At 43.8% G+C, this 21,356-nt stretch overlaps 1 protein-coding gene across 1 annotated transcript in view; it reads left to right on the top strand.

The window, feature by feature from the left end:
- Positions 1-513: 513 nt before the first annotated feature.
- The window catches only part of nipal3 (NIPA like domain containing 3), a 58,800-nt gene continuing 37,957 nt past the window's right edge, over positions 514-21,356 (top strand). Inside the window, exons 1-4 of the mRNA XM_063033655.1 lie at positions 514-574; positions 10,524-10,592; positions 18,147-18,318; positions 18,548-18,607. Coding sequence (XP_062889725.1) covers positions 530-574; positions 10,524-10,592; positions 18,147-18,318; positions 18,548-18,607 — 346 coding nt within the window. The 5' untranslated portion in view covers positions 514-529. The remainder of the gene's footprint in view (positions 575-10,523; positions 10,593-18,146; positions 18,319-18,547; positions 18,608-21,356) is intronic.

A 21,356-nucleotide genomic window follows, 5' to 3' on the forward strand; every position in this document is an offset into this window, starting at 1 on the left:
GGAGCCATGCCTCAAAAAGGCGGCATCCATCATTAAAGACCCCCCCCCCCCCATCACCCAGGACTTGCCCTCTTCTCATTGCTAGGATCAGGAAGGAGGGACAGGAGGCTGAAGGCACACACTCAACTTCATCCCCTCTGCGTTGCGATTCCTAAATGGATATTGAACCCATGGACACTGCCTCACCGCTTTCTCTCCCGCTTTTTCCACTACTAATTGTTTTAACTTTAAAATGCATATACATATTTACTGTATTTCACAGTTTTTAAAAATTAAGTATTGCCATACAGTGTTGTGGCATACCAACAAATTTCACGGCGTATGCCAGTGATATTAAAACTCACTCTGCTGCTCCATAAAAGCTGCCCGACCTCTCGACTTTCCCAGCATTTTGTTTCCCCAGCTCTGTGATCAGCGGATCAGCGCCCCCATTGGTTCCATAAACCCATCAATCATTTCCCTTCTCCGCCCAGCCGGACTCCGATTGGCGAAGCCGGGCTGGAGGGGGCGGGCTCGCCGATCGGGGACCATGGAACGGGAAGACGAGTGGCCGACGCTCGATGTCTCCTACAAGGTAGGCCGCTCCCGGGCTTCCATCAGCTGCCGCCGCCGGTATCCGAAGGTGGAGAAACTGCTGGAGTGTTAGTCCTCTGGGACCGGGCCCGGGCTCGGCTCCGGCTCAGCTCATAGGATGTGAGCTGAACCGCCGTTCCCCTCAACCCGTCCCGGGAGCTGGGAGGACGAAACAGCGGGTGGACTGCTTCTGGTAAAGGAAAGCAGGCGGGCAGGCAGGAGAGAGTCAGAGACTGTGCTGGAAACACTCGCCGGGTCAGGCAGCAGGGGAAGGGTAAATGCTTCAGCAGTCCGAAAACTTTATCTCTTGATTGATGCTGTATCATTTCCAGCTTTTATTTCAGATTTCCAGCATTTGCATTTGTGTAATCGTGCAGCGAATAAAAGACGCATCACTTATCAAAGCTATGAACACCAGAAACTGCAGAGTTGTGTGTATTGCTCAACATATGACGGAAATCACCCCCCCCCCCGACTCTGTCTACACTACACACCGTTTCGGTAAAAGAGCCCGCATTATCAAAGACCCCGCCCAACCAGGGCAGGCTGCCTTCGCCCTTTTCTCGGCCGGCTGCCTGAAAAGCACATCTCCCCAAGTTTATGGTTAGCTTCTGTTACTTATCATGACCTCTTATGCAATAACATGGTCTCGTGATCTTGCCACATACCTGGTTCTGATCTTCCTCTTTTCTGTCCACCTGCACTGCATTTTCCCTATTCTGCATTGTTATTGTTTTACCTTGTTCTACCTTATTGCATCGTGTCATGATTCGATTTGCGTGAGTAGTACGCAGGACAAGTTTTGGCCTCATCGCTCAGGTTGGAGGAGCAACACTTCTTGTTTCCTCTGAATAGCCCTCAATCTGGTGGTGTGACCACCAATTTCTCTAACTTCTGAAAATTTCTACCCTCTTATTTTCATTTCCCATTCTGAGTTGATCTTCTCTTCACTTGCCCTCCAATGCCCCTCCTCCTTCCCTTTCTTCCATGGTCCACTGCCCTCTCCTATTTCAGAATATCACCCGCATGTGTCATGAAATTTGTTGGCTTTGTGGCAGCAGTACAATGCAATACATAATGATAGAGAAGAAGGTGGAATTACATTAAAAATATTAAAAACGTTAAATAAGTCATTCAAAAATGGAAATAAAAAAGTAGTGAGGTAGTTCAATGTCCATTCACAAACCAGATGGCAGAGGGGAAGAAGCTGTTCCCGAATTGCTAAATGTGTGCCTTCGGGCTTCTGTACCTCCTCCCTGATGAGAACAAAGACAACAGGGCATGTCTTGAGTGTCGGGGATCCTTAATGATGAACACTGCCTTTTTGAGGCATCACTCCATGAAGATGCCTTCTTCAAGGAATCTGTTTAATGCCTTCTTCAGTCCTTCACCTTTTATCCCCTCCCAGCTTCTTACTTTATCCCTTCTGCCTCATCCATCCACCCACCCACATATCATCTATCACCTGTTGCCATGTTCTTCTTCCTCTCTCCCCCCCCCCAACTTATTCTGGCTTTTGCCCAGTCTTTCCCAGTCCTGATTAAGGGTCTAGTCCAGAATTGTTGATGTTTTATTCCTCTCCATTGATACTGCCTGACTTGCTGATTTCTTCCTGCATTTTTTATGTATAAGAGGTCATAAAGTTTTATTATTTTTACTGCATAATTGTGTTGGTATAACAAATGCATTTGTTTGCATTACTGTGTTTGACAGTCCTGTGTAGTAATTATGTTTGCTTTGTTTGGAAATAAGATATGTCAAATGATTTAATTTAACATATATGTGTTAAATTAAATAAGTAATGAAAAACATTGGAATTAAAAGTAGGAGTAAAAAGTGCTGAGGTAGTGTTCATGGGTTGAGTGTCCATTCAGAAATCGGATGGCAGAGGGGAAGAAGCTGTTACTGAATCATTGAGTGTGTGCCTTCAGGTTTCTGTCCCCCATTTCTGGTGGTGGCAGTGAAAAGTGGGCATGTTCTAGACGGTGAGGGTCCTTAATGATGGACGCTGCCTTTTCGAGGCATTGCTCCGCGAAGATGTCTTGGACACTACAGAAGCTGGTGCCCATGATGGAGGTGACTAACCTTACAACTCTGCAGCTTATTTTGATTCTGTACAGTAGCCCCCTTCCCCACACCGGACGGTGATGCAACCTATCAAAATGCTCTGTGTTGAAATTTGCAAGTGTTTGAGGTGACGTACCAAATCTATTCAAACTCCCAATGAAATACAGCCGCTGTCTGGCCTTCTTTATAGCAGCATCGATCTGTTGGGACCAGATTAGAAGTATTGACAAGGAACATGATATTGCTTACTCTCTCCAGTTATGAAAATAGTTATTGAAAAATATGTAACTGGTTCATGAGTTAAAACCCTGACCTGGGACGAGGCTATTTTTGATGGAACTTGCAAATGGCTGGCACAATAGCATAGTAGTTAGCACAGTCACTTTACAGGCACCAAGTGTAAGATCATGGTTCAGGTCTGCCACCATTGTCTGTAAGGAGTTTGTACTTTCTCCCCATGACTGCGTGGGTTTCCTCCAGGTCCTCCGGTTTTCTCCCACAGTCCAAAGACGTACGGCGTACGGGTTAGTGTTGGTGAGTGGTAGGCATGGAAGTGTGGGCTGCCCAGCATAATTGTTGATTTGATTTGACGCAAGCGACGTGTTTCACTGTATGTTTCAATCTACGTGACAAATAAAGCTAATCTTTATCTTTCTTTACTCTTTTGATTTGGGTAGGCTGTTTGCAGATAAAGGGAGGTCTAGCAAGTGCAAGTCTTTTGAGTGTGAGATAGGGAGAATTCAGGGCCAACCTGTTCTTCTAAGAGCAACACACACAAAATGCTGGAGGAACTCAGCAGGCCAGGTAGTATCTATGGAAAAGAGTAAATAGTCGACGTTTTGGACCGAAACCCTTCATCAAGACTGGAAAGGAAGGGGAGAAGTCAGAGTAAGATGGTGGGGGTAGGGGAGGAAGAAGCACAATGTTAGAGGTGATAGGTGAAACTGGGAAAGGGTGAGGAGGTGAAGTAAAGAGCTGGGAAGTTGATTGGTGAAAGAGATAAAGGGCTGATGAAGGGAGAATCTGATAGTAGAGGTCAGAAGACCATGGAAGAAAGGGAAGGGGAGGAGCACCAGTCCTGACGAAGGGTCTCAGCCCGAAATGTTGACTGTTTACTCATTTCTATAGATACTGCCTGACCTGCTGAGTTCCTCCAGCATTGTGTGTGTGTGTGTTGCTTTGGATATCCAGCACCAGCAGATTTTCTCGTGTGTGTGTTCTTGCAGGAGTCAAGAGGAAGCCTGCCAGAATGTGGGTGCCTTGGTTGACAAGGGATACTGTGGTTCTGGGCAAAAAAAAAGGAGGCATATGTTAGGGCAGCTGGGATCAAGTGAATCCCTTGAGTATAAAGGATGTAGGAGTACATTTAAGAGGGAAATCAGGAGGGCAAAAAGACAACATAAGATACTTTGACAGATAATGGAAACGAAAGTTCTAATGTGTATATCATGAGCAAAGGGATAACATGGGAGAGAATAGGTTCCCTGAAGGATCAGTATGGTCATCTGTATATGGTGTCAGAGGAGATGAGTGATGTCTTAAATGAATATTGTCATGCAAGCTAGGGAATTCAGAAAAGAGGATGTGATGCCTTGAAACATACCTGCATTACAAAATACGAGGTGCTGCTGGACCTAAAGTGCATTAAGGTGAATAAATCCCAGGGACTGATCAAGTGCATCCCTGGACTCTATTGGAAACCAGGGAAGCAATTGCTGGGACTTGGCAGAGTAATTTGTATCATCGTTCGTTGTAAGTGAAGTTCTAATGTTGTGTCTTTATGAAGGGTTGCAGTGTGGTAGCTGTTACCTTCAAGGACTTTTGACCTAATCCCACAGGTTTGGAACATTACATCTCATGGGATTCAAACTGGCTTGATGAAAGGCAAATGGATAGTTGTTTTTCCAGTCTGGAGTCTTGTGTGTCATCTCTATTATCAATTTGCATGGGAATGTGGTGGGCCTGGCTAGTACATCTGCACATGGAATCAAAATTGGTGGTAGAATGGACAGTGAAGAAGGTTATCTAAGATTACAACAGGATCCAGATCAAGTGGGAAAGTGAGCCAAGAAACAGCAAGTGGAATTTAACCAGAACAAATACAAGGTGTTGCATTTTGGGATGCTGTATTAGGTCCAGACTTTCACAATGCCCTAGAGATCGTAGAACAGAGGGACCTAGGGGTACAAGCACATAGATCCCTGAAAGGGACGACACGGGTAGGTGAGATGGTGAAGAAGTGTTTGATGCACTTGCCATCATCATTCCGGGCACTGAGTTCAAGAGATGGGATGCAGAGTTGAAGCTATACAAGAAATTGGTGAGACCACACCCGAGTACCGTGTGCAGTTCTGGTGATGTTGTTAGGCTGGAGGCTGGATAGGCTCGGACTTTTCTCTCCCAGCAGGTAGGATACTGAGGTGACCTTGCAAAGGTTTATGAAGTTATGAACAGATGTGAAGTGGATTATCATCGATTTTCCCAAGTAGGAGAATCTAAAATTAGAGGGTATAGGTTTAATATGAGAGGGGAAGGATTTAAAGGGCACCTTCGGGGCAACATTTCCACATGGAGGGTGATGAGTATGTAGAACAAGCTGCCAGAGGATGTTGGTCAGACCACATTTGGAGTATTGGTATTAGAGTTGGTAAGACATTGGTCAGACCATATTTGGAGTATTGGTATTAGAGTTGGTAAGACATTGGTCAGACCACATTTGGGGTATTGGTATTGGTAAGACGTTGGTCAGACCACATTTGGAGTATTGGAGTTGGTCAGACCACATTTGGAGTATTGGTATTGGAGTTGGTAAGACGTTGCTCAGACCACATTTGGAGTATTGGTATTAGAGTTGGTAAGACATTGGTCAGACCACATTTGGAGTATTGGAGTTGGTCAGACCACATTTGGAGTATTGGTATTGGTAAGACGTTGGTCAGACCACATTTGGAGTATTGGAGTTGGTCAGACCACATTTGGAGTATTGGTGTTGGTAAGACGTTGGTCAGACCACATTTGGAGTATTGGAGTTGGTCAGACCACATTTGGAGTATTGGTGTTGGAGTTGGTAAGACGTTGGTCAGACCACATTTGGAGTATTGGTATTAGAGTTGGTAAGACATTGGTCAGACCACATTTGGAGTATTGGAGTTGGTCAGACCACATTTGGAGTATTGGAGTTGGTCAGACCACATTTGGAGTATTGGTATTGGAGTTGGTAAGGCCACATTTGGAGTATTGTGAGCAGTTTTGGGCCCCACATCTAAGGATGCCCTGGCATTGAATAGGGTCCAGAGGAGGTTCACGCAAATAATCCCAGGAATGAAAGGCTTAATCTGTGAGGAATTAATGGCTCTGGGTCAGTACTGACTGGACTTTAGAAGAATGACGAGGGGATCTCATTGAGACCTATCAAATGTTGAAAGGCCTAGATAGAGTAGACTTGAAGAGAATGTTTCCTATAGTGGGAGAGCCTAGGACCAGAATGATCTGTAGAGCCTAATTCTGCTCTTTTGTCTTATGGTGGAGGTGGGTACAATTAAAAACGTTTAGACAGGTTCACGGAGGGAAATGGGCCAAATGTAGGCAAATGTGACTAGCTCAAATAGGCAAATTGGTCAGCATGGACAAGGTGGGCCCTTCCCATTCTGTATAAACTCTGACTCTATCAGCCATAGTGTAACATTGTAGGATTTTCAGAGCACATTGTAATAGGACCAGGCTGTAAATATTTGAAATTCACACCAACTGAAGAGATGATTCCTTTGGGGAAGGAACAAGCTGCAGACAGCTGATCCTCAGGAGGCCGTTCGAATCAGTGACAGTAACATTGGGAATTTTATAAATTACGCATACATGGTTGTTGTCAGTTACCGGGAATAATAACTGTGGATAACTATATAAGGACACAAGGAAATAGGAGCAGGTGAAGGCCTGCTCTACCGTTCAATCTGCCCCAGGCCTCAGTTCATTTTCTCAAGTAACTAATCATTCAAAAATCTATCTACCTCTTCCAATACCCCACTGATGTATCGTCCACAATCCTTTGGGATAGAGAATTTTATAGATTCAGCATCTTTTTTCAGAAGAAGAATTTCTGCACCTTAGTTTTAAATGACCAGCCTCTAGTTTTATAACCATGCCTTCTTTGTTGAGACTTTCCCACTAGAAAAACATCTCGCCATCTACCTTGTCATTCCTCCAGAAGCTCTTACATGTTTTAACGAAATTGCTCCACATCTTTCCAAACTCCTAAGAGTCTAAGAATTCAGGTCCCATTTCTTTAGCTGCTCATGGCAGGACAATCCTCTTATCCTAGAAATTACATAATGAATCTCTCTGAACTGACTGCAGTACCAGTATGTCTGTTCATAAGTGCGATAACCAGAATTATGCATAGTACTCCAAGTGTGGCCTCACAAATGTTCTGTATAACGCCTCTGTAATTTAATGTCGGTGTGATAGTTGCCTTCTAAACTACCTGCCAAACATGAGCAATATTTTGTGATTCCTCTTACAGAGGTGCATCAGCTCGCACTTCCCCAGGTTAAATTCCATTTATTATGTTTTAGCCCACTCACTCAACTTTGCAGAGTCCAAATATAAACTGTTTATGGAATTTTACCATGCTGTGGTCACAACCTACTAACTATGAGATCTTTATAGCGACACAGTAGCATAGCCGTTAGTGTAATACTCATTGTACTGCACTCGCTGAGGTGGAACATCAACTAGACAATCAGCTAAACTCAATGCGGAAATGACATGCGACTCAGGGTATAGTGTCCGAGCTCCTTGGATTTATTGCATGACATAACGAATAAGCAGCAAAAATGCAATGCTTTTGCTGTGGAAACAACAGGATGGCTTTCGAAAAAAACTTCTTTCATTCCTAACAAAACTCAGCAAACACTCACCACTTCCTGGCTGCACAGGAAGTGACCTAATACAAAACTGAAACGGCTCATTAAAATAAAAGCTGAATGTGCTTAACATCAATCCATTGCCTGAAAAGCAGAACAGTTATTATTGTGGCACCATCTGTCTGTAAGGAGTTTGTACGTTCTCCTCTTGACCATGCGGGTTTCCCCTGGGTGATTCGGATTCCTCTCACATTCCAAAGATGCAAGTTGTGGACATGTTATGTTTGTGTCAGAGGTGTGACAACATTTGTGGGTGGCCCAGCACGATCCTTGTTGATTTAATTTGTTGCAAATGCTGCATTTCATTGTGTTTCAATGTACATGTGACAAATAAAGCTAATCTTTAAAATCTTTATCTTTAGGTAATTAATCCTTTCTCATCACACAGGACCAAAACTGCAAACCCAGTTCCCAGATAGATTCTGCTCTAAGATATGGTCCCTGACACACTCAACACATTTCCCTTCCATATTACTCTTGCCAGTTTGATCTGTCCATTCAGTATGCAGATTAAACTTGCCCATGACAACTGCAGTTCCCTTCTTACATGCTTTTGATAGTTCTGCATTTATACTCTGTCCTGTTAAGAGGTTCCACTTTAAGACTTCCCAGCTGTGCATTCTGCTATTCCCCTCTGCCATCCGATTCCTAAATGGACATTGAAGCTTTGGACACTACCTCACTATTTTAATATACAGTATTTCTGTTTTTGCACGTTTTTAAAAATCTGTTCAATATACGTAATTGATTTACTTGTTCATTATTATGTTTTATTTTATTTATTATTATTTTTTCTCTCACTGCTGGATTATATATTGCATTGAACTGCTGCTGCTAACTTAACAAATTTCATGTCAAATGCCGGTGATAATAAACCTGTTTCTGATTATTCCCATCCAAACTGGTTCAAGGTAAATTTATTATCAAGGTACATATACGTCACCATCTGCAACCCTGAGATTCATTTTCTTGATAAATCCATAGAATAATAACCAAATCAGAATTTAGGTCAGAGCCAAAACCAACTTGGGCATTCAACCAATGAACAAAAGACAACAAATGTGCAAATACAAAGAGAAAGAAATGATAATAAATAAATATTTATCAAAATAAATAGGATCAAAAGAAGCCACAGAAAATTGTAAAATTAGCCAACTCCATCTTGGGTACTAACCTCTAAGGTATCCAAGAGATTATCATAGAGCGGTGCTTCAGAGAGCTGGTGTCCATTATTAAGGACCCCCACCACCCAGGGCATGCCCTCATCTCGCTGTTACCATCAGGTAGGAGATACAGAAGCCTGAAGGCGCACACTCAGTGATTCAGGAACAGCTTCTTCCCCTGTGCCATCCAATTCCTAAATGGACATTGAACCCATGAATAATATCTCATACTTTTTTATTTCTGTTGTTGCACTATTTTAAATTTAGCTATTTAATATATATTTATATACACACAACTTATTGCAATTGATTTACTTATTTTTCTATATTATCATATATTGCATTGGACTACTGCCACTAAGTTAACAAACTCATGACAGATGCCAGCGATATTAAACCTGATTCTGATAGTGATACTGAGACCATGAGATGAAGAGTCCTTGAAAGTGAGTCCTTAGGTTGTGGAAACATTTCAGTGATGGGGGAAGTAAAGTTTTCCCCTTTGGTTCAAGAGCAAAGAACTGTTCCTGAACCAGGTGATGTGAGTCCTGAGGCTCCTGTACCTTCTTGTTGATGGCAACTGCGAGAAGAGAACATGTCCTGTGTGGTGGGGTTCCCTGGTGACGGTTGGCTGTCTTCCTGCAACAGCGTTTCCTTGCTAGCCGTTGCATTTTTACCACTGCTCAGCATTGCCCTTGGTTAACAATGCTACTCCATCTCCTTTCCCTTTTCACCTCTTTTGGAAACTGGAATATTGACTTCCCAATCCTATGTCTGTAATAGCTGTAAGATCAAACTCATTTGTTACCACTTGTGCCATCACCTCATCTTTCTTGTTAAAAATGCAGTTTGCATTCATATAAAGTCATAAGTGTTCAACTTTTATAGTTTTTATTTCTTGCCACATACTTGTACCTTTTTTTCTCTTCCTGTTACACACTGGTTGTCCATCACTTTGCAGTTTGTCAGGATATTGGCCCCAGCGCTCTTCAGGTGAAGTCTGTCCCACCAAAACAACTCTTCTCACTTCTGTTATTTGTGTGTCATGAATCAAAATCCCATTTCCTCATATCAACCACTGAGCCATGAGATTACTTCTCTAATCTTATTTAGCCTCTGCTGGGGAAGGGTCAGAGGTCTCAACGGAAGGTTGGAGTAGATTAGGTTATGGGGAAAGATGGAGAAAGTTACAGGGGTACTTGGAGGGACATTTTGAGGGCAATATATTGGAAAGTTGTCAGATGAGAGAGCTGAAGCTGAGGGGCAGATGGAGAGCAAGTAATCTCATTGGAGATGTTGGATGGGTAGATTGAGATTGTCGGGAACGTTGCTGGGTTGCAAGGGAGCTGCACACTTGATGTGTGAAGTGAAGGTGGTAGGTGTTCACGGCGAAAGTTTGTGAGCAAAGTCATGGAGTGTGTCGAGCAAGAGTCAGCGTGCATGGTGAAGGGAGCTGGTTTGTACAATAAGAAATGGTGGAGTGAAAGTGGTTGGTTTGAAAGATTGAAAGATTTTAAAGATTAGCTTACTAAACTTAAATTAACTCACAACTTTCCAACTCTAACCAGTCATCTTTTGGAATGTGGGAGGAAACCAGAGCACCTGGAGGAAAGCCACTTGATCATGAGAAGAATGTACAGTCTCCCTATAGACAGCACTGGGGTACTGAACCCCAATCCTACAACTGGCATTGTAAAACTTAGAGCTAATCGCTATGCTACCACTTCTAAATATTGTGCTTTATGTTGGCACTGGTTTTCTCTTGCTACTTGTTACATGAGGATTGTTTTATTAACAGGAGAATCTTATTGGAACTCTACTCGCCATCTTTGGAAACCTGATCATCAGCATCTCTCTGAACGTACAGGTGAGCTTCGGACTGGCGGGAGGAAGGAAGTTTGGGCTTTAATGAGTGTCTTATCCTGAAATGAGAAGTGAGAGTAAAACTAGATGACATTGAAGTTCAAGGGAGCAATATTTGTGGTTGCTGCCGTGATAATTTTTTCCTGAAAATTTGAATTTAATTTAATTTGAATTTATGTAAATTTTACCTCCACCCCATAGCATGAGGGAGTAAAGATGTTTGTGTTATGACTCCATCACAATGTAGACACGTGAATTTATAAGTCCATTGGCTTGTAGAAGAAAGCTGTCCTGTAGCCTGTTGGTCCTGGCTTTCATGCTGCGGTACTGTTTGCCAGATGGAAGCAGCTGAAACAGTTTATGGTTGGGGTGACTGGTGTCCCGAATGATCTTCCGGGCCTTCTTTCTGCACTTGCTGCTGTAAATGTCCTCAATAGAGGGAAGTTCACATCCATAGATGCATTGGGCTGTCCGTACTACTCTCTGCAGTGCCCAGTGATCAAGGTTGGTGCAGTTCCTGTACCAGGCGGTGATACAGCCAGTCAGGATGCTCTCAATGGTGCCCCTGTAGAAGGTCTTGAGGATTTGGGGGCTCATGCTGAACTTCTTCAGACGCCTGAGGTGAAAGAGACAATGTTGTGCTTTTTTTGCCACACAGCCAGTGTGTACAGTCCAGGTGGGAACTTTGGTGATGTGTTTACCGAGGAACTTGAAACTACTCACCCTCTCAGCTGCAGACCCCTTGATGTTGATCGGGACGAGCCTGTCTCTGTTCCTTATGTAATCCATGATCAGCTCTTTTGTTTTTTGGACATTGAGGGAGAGGTTGTTATTTTGGCACCCGTGTGTTAGGGTGGTAACCCCTGGTCTGTAGGCTGTCTCGTCATCGCTAGAAATAAGGCCAATCAGTGCAAATTTGATCAGCAGATTGGAGCTGTGTGTGGCAGGACAGTCGTGGGTGTAAAGAGAGTACAGGAGGGGACTCAGGACACAATCCTGAGGGGGGCACCTGTGTTGAGGGTCACTGGTGAGGGAGCCCATCCTTACCACCTGGTACTGTTTGGTGTTTGCCATTAATTGACCAAACAAGGAGCATGCACAACACGTGCAACCAAATGTGTAACATAGAAACATAGAAACATAGAAAATAGGTGCAGGAGTAGGCCATTCGGCCCTTCGAGCCTGCACCGCCATTTATTATGATCATGGCTGATCATCCAACTCAGAACCCAGCCTTCCCTCCATACCCCCTGACCCCTGTAGCCACAAGGGCCATATCTAACTTCCTTTTAAACATAGCTAATGAACTGGCCTCAACAGTTTGCTGTGGCAGAGAATTCCACAGATTCACCACTCTCTGTGTGAAGAAGTTTTTCCTAACCTCGGTGCTAAAAGGCTTCCCCTCTATCCTCAAACTGTGACCCCTCGTTCTAGACCTCCCCAACATCGGGAACAATCTTCCCGCATCTAGCCTGTCCAATCCCTTTAGGATCTTATACGTTTCAATCAGATCCCCCCTCAATCTTCTAAATTCCAACGAGTACAAGCCCAGTTCATCCAGTCTTTCTTCATATGAAAGACCTGCCATCCCAGTAACATGTTATATCCAGTTGGAGCAATTATTTTATTTAGAGGAACATTGAGAATGTTAATGCGAGCAAATGTGTCACATTCCCAAAAATTGCCACACAAATGTTTAGAATTACGAAGCAGTATGATGGTAATCAAGCTGAGTAACCCTTACCATAGAGTTAGTTATGGATGGAATCTAATGAATAACATTGCATTGTTTATATAAAGAATAAAATATAGCTTGGGTGGCAGGTGGAGATATGTCTATCGAAGGAGCTGTAAGGCACTCCTGCCCTCTGTTAGCCTGCAGATCACCCTTGGGCAAGGTGTAGCACCTGCTTGTTCCCCCGACCATGGTCGCGTGAGAGCAAGTGGCGGATGGTCATATGAGCAGCTGGTGCATATCACAAATCCTGGTTGTGCGACCACTGACGTCAGGTAGACAGTCTCTGAAGAGTATTGATAATGGCTGGGGTCACCTGTCTTGTAAGGACACTGCCCCAGACGAAGGCAATGACAAACCGCTTCTGTAGAAAAATTTGCCAAGAACAGTCATGGTCGTGGAAAGATCATGATTGCCCACGTCAATATAACACAGCAGATAATGCTAATGATGATGAAATATAGCCTGTACTGAGAGAACTGCTATTAAACCAATGAACCTTTGCATTGCCTCCAAGTGAAATTTATTCCTCCTTAAACAAGGAGATTGAAACTTTATGTTGTCCTGTTACCCCAGGTGAAGTCTCATCAAAGACCTGTTCAATAACAGAAAGCTTCCCTACTTTTGTACTCTATATCAATTGCAATTAAGGGCGGAAAAGAGAAAACTCGTCTTCTGAATTACTTGGGGTACCTGCAGGCTGATTCTGTGAATAGTGGAAGAGGATGCTGTAAAGCAGTAGTTTATATTCTTTCAACCAACATACATCAAAGTTGCTGGTGAACGCAGCAGGCCAAGCAGCATCTATAGGAAGAGGCGCAGTCGACGTTTCAGGCCGAGACCCTTCGTATGCTGCTTGCCCTGCTGCGTTCACCAGCAACTTTGATGTATGTTGCTTGAATTTCCAGCATCTGCAGAATTCCTGTTGTTTGCGTTTTTATATTCTTTCCTCATTAATGACATTCTGCTTTTTCATTCCACAGCCAGAGTAAACAACCTCATATTTCCGAACATTGTCCTCCATCTGCAATCGTCCCAAAACTCCACCCTAAAATTACGCGGCTTCAGAGCTGATCCCTAACACTACCTCAGTGATTGCCTGGACTCCTTGTTCCTGGTAATAAGACCATAAGACACTGGAGCAGAATTTGGCCATTTGGCCCATCAAGTCTGCTCTGCCTCTCCATTATGGCTGAGTTATTTCTCCTCTCAATCCCATTCTTCTCCCTTCTCCCCATAACCTTTGATGCCCTTACTAACCAATAACCCATTAAATTCAGTGACTTGGCCATCTGTTGCAATGAATTCCACAGGTTCACCATTCTTGGGTGGACTTAGATTATGTTTTAGTTATAATTCTCTAAATTTGTTGAGTATGCCCAAAGGAAATTAAATCTCAGGGTTGTATAAGGTGACATTATGTACTTTGATAATAAAATTTGCATTGAACTTAAGACCCACCACAAACCAAGATCTTGACACCAATCATGGGTATGCATGTACTGAACTCTCTGAGGCATTATTACTGACCCTTGGAAACCTCTCATTGAGGTCCGAGACACTTACAAACCCTTAAGAACCAGGAACTGACTGTTCAGCCCCTCGTATCTGCAATGACATTCAATAAGACCATGGCTCTTGCTTTATCTCTGCTACTTGCCTTTCGGACATGGCGCTGGTGTTCAAAAGGTCAGCTATGTGGATAGATGAGATGTGTTACAGAGAAGTGTCAAGTAATATATCTTAGCAGAAACAGCGATAACTTGAATAATGATGCCTTTTAAAGCAAATAAAATGAGCTGCTGGAGGATTCAGCCTGAGATTTAGATTAAAATTTATACATCACGTGTACATTGACACGCAGCGAAATGTGTTGTTTATGTTAACAATCAGCACACCAACAGAAGTGCCGGGGGCAGCCCACAAGTGTCATCACACATTCCGCTGCCAACGTGGCCCACAGTGTTCAGCAGAACGACTCAAACAGTGACAACAGGATCAGAACAAAACAAGACAACAGCAACAAACCAGGCCCCTCCCCATCTCTCTCCCCCTCTCCCCAGGCCTCAGTCTTTGTCCCCAGGGTCCCAGACTTGCAACCTCAGTGGATCAGGCAGCATCTGTTGGGGAAAAGAAAACCAAATGGTTGACATTTTGATAAGAGATGCAGGGTCTTGTCCTGCATGTCAGCCATAGATGCTGAGTTCCTTCAGCAACTTCCTTTTTTGTTTCCTATTTTATCATCGGCAGTCTTTTGTATCTATATGATGATTTTAAAGAATGCACTGAAACGGTAGTATCTTGGTGCGTTATGCATTAATAGTTGAAAATGGCCAAAGTGACCCTGGCAGCATCCCGAGGAGTTTGGCTTTGATCCTGGGAAATCTGAGATCTCAGTTGATCTCTTGGCAGACACTGGGTCACAACTATTCCCCCTTTTCTGTACTCAGTATGCCTGGTCCTTGGTGGTGATAAAGGAACTACAAGAAACATCCTCTCCACATCCACTCTATCTGGGCCTTTCAATGAGATTCCCCTTTCATACTTCTAAACACCAGTGAATACAGATCCCGAGACATCAAACGCTCCTCAGACTGTACGTTAACCCTTTCATTCCCGGAAATACTCTTGTGAACCTCCTCTGGACCCCCTCCAATGCCGTCACTTATTTTCTTAGATAAGGTGCTCAAAACTGCTCACAATACTTAAAAGTGCATTCTGACCAATGCCTTATAAAGCCTCAACATCACATCTTTGCTCTTATATTTTAGTCCTCTCAAAATGAATGCTAGCATTGCATTCGCCTTTCTTACCACCGACTCAACCTTCAAGTTAACTTTTAGGGAATCCTGCACAAGGACGCCCAAGTCCCTTTGCACCTCTGATATATGAATTTTTTTTCCCCGTTTAGAAAATAGTCTATGCCTTTATTCCTTCTACCAAAGTGCATGACCATTCACTTCCCCGCATTTTTGCCCATTCTCTGTACAGTATTTGTCTTAAGTCCTTTTCAGACCCTTTGCTTACACAACTCTACTTGCTCCTCCACGTATCTTCGTATCATCTGCAAACATGGGCACAAAGCCATTAATTCCGTTATCCAAGTCATTGACATATAATGTGAAAAGAAGTGGTCCCAACACGGACTCCTGTGGAGCACCACTAGTAACCAGCAGCCAATCAGAAAAGACCCCCTTTATTCCCGCTCTTTGCCTCCTGCCAGTCAGCCAGTTTTCTATCTATGCTAGCATCTTTCCTATAATACCCTGGGCTCTTATCTTGTTTGTTAAGCAGCCTCATGTGTGGCATCTTGTCAAAGACCTTCTGAAAATCCAAGTAAACAATATCCACTGACTCTCCTTTGTCTATCCTGCCAGTTGTTTTCTCAAAGAATTCCAACTGATTTGTCAGGGCCAGTTTCTCCTTAAGGAAGCCATGCTGACTTTGGCCTGTTTTATCACGTGCCTCCAAGTACCCCGAATCCTCATTATTAATAATGAACTCCAACATCTTCATAATCACTGAAGTCAGGCTAACTGGCCTATAAATTTCCTTTCTTCAGTCTCTCTCCCTTCTTAAAGAGTGGAGTGATATTTGCAATTTTCTAGTCCTCCAGAACCATTCCATAACATTGTGATTCTTGAAAGATCTCTTTTAATACTTCAACAACCTTTTTAGCTACCTCTTTCAGAACTCTGAGGTGTAGTCCATCTGGTCCAGGTAACTTATTTGCCTTCAGACTTTTCAGCTTCCTAAGCACCTTCTCCTTAGTAATAGCAACTGCACCTACTTCTGCTCCCTAATGCTCTTTGAATTTCTGGCATACTGCTAGTGTCTTCCACATTGAAGACTGATGCAAAATGCTTATTAAGTTTGTCTGCTAAGTCTTTGTCCCCTGTTACTATCTCGCCAGTGTCATTTTCCAGTGGTCCAAAATCCACTTGTGCGTTGTTATTTATGACATTAATATGATGGGAATATAAAGGACTTTGTACCAGCAGTTAACTGCCCTTGGACTGTGTACAACGAGATGGGTTGTGGAATGTCTGTAGTGTATTGTGGATACAGGTCTGCTCTTTTTTTTAGCTGTAACTCACGTAAAATGTTGGAGAAACTTAGCAGGTCAGGCAGCATCTATGGAGGGGAATAAACAGTTGATATTTTGGGCTGAGACCGTCAGATTTATTTTTTTTCCCATAGATGCTGCTTGGCCTGCTGAGTTTCTCCAGCATTTTGTGTGTTTTACTTTGGACTTCTAGCACCTGCAGAATCTCTTGTGTTTATATTTAGTTTTTAGACAGGACCGACTGTGCTGCTGCATGTGAGGTAATAAATATGCATTGTCCTCCCTCTAAACCTGACTCCTCCTAGCCATGTTACATTTTTATACATTCTTAACCAACTTACAGGAGTATTCAAAGACATTTTCAATCTCTGATTGCTACAGTCAGAAGTTTCCACTTGCTTCGAAAGGGCAACAATTGTACCAGTGCCCAAGATGAGTAGTGTGAGCTGCCTCAACGACTGTTATCCAGTAGCACTCACATCCACGGTGATAAAGTGCTTTGAGAGGTTGGTTATGGCTAGAATCAACACCTGCTGAAGTCTAGGTCCTTCCACACTAGGTCTACAGTAGACATGATCTCAGTGGTTCTCCACGCAGTCTTGGATCACCTGGACAATACAAATACCTGTGTCAGGATGCTGTTTATTGACCATATTTCAGCATTTAACACCATCATTCCTACAGTCCTGATCGAAAAGCTAGAACCAAGGCCTCTGTACCTCCCTCTGCAAATGATCCTCAATTTCCTAATCAGAAGACCATAATCTGTACAGATTGATAATAACGTCTCCTCGCTGACAATCAACACTGGTGCACCTCAGGGATGTGTGCTTAGCCCACTGCTCTACTCTCCCTACATCCACGACTGTGTGGCTAGGCATAGTTCAAACAGCGTCTGTAAATTTGCAGATGATACAATTGTTGGCAGAATTTCAGATGGTGATGAAGAGGTGTACAGGAGAGGGATATACCAGTTAGTTGAGTGGTGTTGCAGCAACAACCTAGAGAGAGGGAGAGGGAGAGAGAGAGAGAGAGATAGATAGATAGATAGATAGATATTGATTGAGATTTCAAGTTCCTGGGTGTCAATATCTCTGAGGACCTAACCTGGTCCCAACATACTGATGCAGCTATAAAGAAGGCAAGACAGTGGCTATATTTCATTAGGAGTTTGAGGTGATTTGATTTATCAACTGAAATACTCAAAAACCTCTACAGATGTACAGTGGAGAGCATTCTGACTGGCTGAATCACTGTCCCACCGTCTGGTATGGGGGGTTAGGGTCTACTGCACAAGATCAAAAAAAGTTGCAGAAACTTGTAGAATTACTCAGCTCCATCATGGGTACCAGCCTCCGTAGTATCCAAGATGTCTTCAAGGAGTGGTGCCTTAGGAAGACAGTGTCCATCACCCAGGACATGCCCTCTCCACACTGTTACTGTCAGGAAGGAGGTACAGAAACCTGAAGGCACACACTCTGATTCAGAAACAACTTCTACCTCTCCACAGTCCGATTTCTAAATGGACATTAAACCCATGAACACTACCTCAGTTACTTTTTTTATTTCTGTTATTTTGTACTACTTACTTAACTGACTATGTTATAGATACATATATACTTGCTGTAATTCAGTTTTTTTCTCTATTTATTTTCTCGTGTATTGTATTGTACTACTGCCGTAAAGTTAACTGATTTCACGACATATGCCAGTGAAATTAAATCTGATTCAGATTATTCATTTGTCTCCTATCACAGAAGTATAGTCACGTCAAGTTATCGGGCACCAAAGATCCTCGATCGTACTTTCGGACAAAAACATGGTGGTTTGGACTGACACTCATGTTGCTGGGCGAAATAGGGATCTTCACTGCATATGCTTATGCCCCACTATCGCTGATCACGCCCCTCAGCGCTGTCTCCATTGTTGGTATGAAAGTTTCCATGCCTTTCAGCAGCGATATAGTGGGTCAAGTGATACCAGGGATCTGAAGAGAAGGGGAAAATACTCGGTTGTGGTGTGGGGAGTGTGAGGTCCCGTCGGAGGGAATGAGGTGCTGGAGGAGGGAGGGAGCTCGGTGAAGGATTCTGGGGTATGGGGCTACGTTTACAAGTTGATAGAAGCTGACCTTTCTAATGTGTTTATTTTATCTTGTCAGCCAGCTCAATTATAGGAATCATATTCCTAAGGGACAAGTGGAAACCCAAGGAATTTTTACGTAAGTTTTTATCAGGTGAAATTATCCCTGTGTTTTAGAACCTGACCATTTGTTTGGCTGGTTACCTGGATGTGGGTAGAAACGTGGCAGGTGAAATTCACCAGTGAATAAATGTATTTTCAGAGTTGGAATCCTATAATACCGTTCAGTAGTGCAATTTTAAAAGCAGAGACTTTAAGTGGACAATTGAAGTGATTAGGCAGGTTTACAGAACAGTTAGAACATAGAAAAACTACAGCACGTTACAGGCCCTTGGGCCCACAATATTGTGCCGACATTGATAATGAAAGAGAAATGAGTGCAGAAGACAGAAAATTGTGCTAGTGCAATAGATTATCATCAATTAGACACCAAACTTTTGGAAGAACATGAAGGAATGCAGATGGAACAGCATGGATTTTCTGCTGTGGTTGAGGTGAATAATTTGGCTATTAGCTGGACAGAAGAGGAAAAGGTTAGCTGTACTTGTGACATGTACACGGAAACATTCATTGAATGCATTGTTTGCATCAACTCAAATCAGCGAGGATTGTGCTGGAGTCAGCCCGCAAGTGTCACCGTGCTTCCGTTGCCAACAGGCCATGCCACAACTCATTTAGCCCAACCGTACACCCTGGAATACGGGAGGAAACGGGAGCACCTAGTGGAAACGCATGCGGTCATGGGGAGAACGCACAAACTCCTTACAGACTATGGTGGAATTGATCGCTGGTGCTTTCAAGTCTTATGCCAACAGCTATGCTACTGTGCTGTACCTGATTGGGGCTATGTTTCTTTGAGCAGGGCAGTGGGTGTTTAAAGTCATATCTAGTAGCCAGAAAGAATAAACTGTTTCTGATGGTTCAAAATTTGATTAACAGGTTTATTGTGATTTGGAATGCAGTGTCTCATACCAGTGATGGGTAAAGGTTATGTAGTGACTGGGTAAGGGTGGTTCCTTTCAATTGGGAGGCTGGCCTTAGCTTACCAGTTAGGATTGTTTCTGCCTGAATGGCCTACGGCGTTTGCAAGCCTTGCATACTCAGTGGAATCTTGTGCAGGTGGTGTTAAAACGTGTATATGCATGACATTGGGCGTCACTGCATGTGGCTGGTGTAGAGCATGCAGCACAGAAGCATGCCCTTCAGCCCATCTTGTGGTTTCTGCTTGGTCCCATCAACCTGCACCTGGACCATATCCCTCCATACTCCTCTCATCCATGTATGCACCTGTCCAAACATCTCCATTAAACCTGCATCTACGACTTTGACTGGCATTTCATTTCTCACTCACAGCACCCTCTGAGTTAAGAAATTTCCCCTCAGGTTCCCTTTAAAATATTTTAGCTTCCACCCTAAACCTGTGACCCCCCCCCCCAGTTCTAGTCTCACCCAACCTGAGAGGAAAAGGCATGCAAAAGCATGCAAATCTTCCTTTTGTGCATGTACCTGACATGCTGAGAGCCCAGAATTAATTTAGAAAACTCCGTGAGCTGCACGTGAAGGATTAGATACCTTTGTAAATTGCAATACCTGAAGGATTTTCTAGCCCTTCCTGTTTCCTTGTACTTCTTATCACAGTGGAAGATCCAGATTTATTTATCACACGTACATCGAAACATACAGTGAAGTACGTCATTTGCATTAGCAACCAACGCAGCCAAGGATATGTTGGTGGTAGCCTGCAAGTGTTTTTGCATATTCAGGCGCTAACGTTGCATGCCCGCAATGTTCGACAGAACAACGTAGAACACAAGAATGGTTCAGTCTAATATCAGAGAATGTACACAGTATGCTGTGTACATTGCATGTGTTATCAGCACCCTCCTGTATGGCAGCGAGACTTGGACCATCTACTCCAAACAGGAGAGGAAACTCAATAGTTTTCACCTGCACAGCCTTCGCCGTATCCCCGGCATCACCTGGAGAGACAAAGTCCCAAACTCTGAGGTCCTCTCCCGTGCTGGACTTCCCACAATGTTCACGCTTTTAAGACAATGCAGACTGCGCTGACTGGGCCACGTCCGTCGTACGAAGGAAGGTAGACTGCCAAAGGTCATCCTCTACAGAGAACTAGCAACAGGCAAGAGGAACGTTGGTAGACCCCAGCTTCACTTCAAGGACCTCTGCAAGCACGACATGAAAGCCTTAAAAATCAACACAGAGTGCTGGGAGGATACAGCAGATGACCGCAACAAACGGCGAGGTACTCTGCAGCAACACCTAGAGCGAGGGGAAAGAGTGATCCTGAGTCAGTTTGAGGAGCGGAGAGCACAGCAGACAACAATTCCATGACGTCCTACGCGTGCAGTAACTGTGGCAGAGCCTACCGTTCCAGGATCAGCCTCAATAGCCACAGTCGACGCTGCTCGACAAACCAGTGACTACCAGAGGTGCGTTACCCATGGTCGACCACGACCGACGGAGACCACAGAGACAGTATGCAACCTGAAATTCTTACTCTCCACAGACATCCAAAAACCAAGACAAAAAAAGGAATGAATGACAGAAAACATTAGACCCCCAAAGCCCCCTACCCCTCCCATGCACAGGCAGCAGCAAAAGCATGAACCCCCCCCCCACTACCTACCATGTGACCAATAGCAAAGGCCCCAGAGACCACGATCTAGAGTCCATCCCAACACTTTGACGTCTCTCACTAACGAGGGAGAGGTATCGCTTCTGCAACAAACGAGAGGGAGACCAACGGTTCACTGTTTGGATGTTACAATCTGCAGCGTCACTTATTCGAGTTCGCCTGAGTCCGAGGG

This window comes from Mobula hypostoma, chromosome 26 (assembly GCF_963921235.1).
Source record: "Mobula hypostoma chromosome 26, sMobHyp1.1, whole genome shotgun sequence".
In the NCBI taxonomy this organism is placed as follows: domain Eukaryota; kingdom Metazoa; phylum Chordata; class Chondrichthyes; order Myliobatiformes; family Myliobatidae; genus Mobula; species Mobula hypostoma.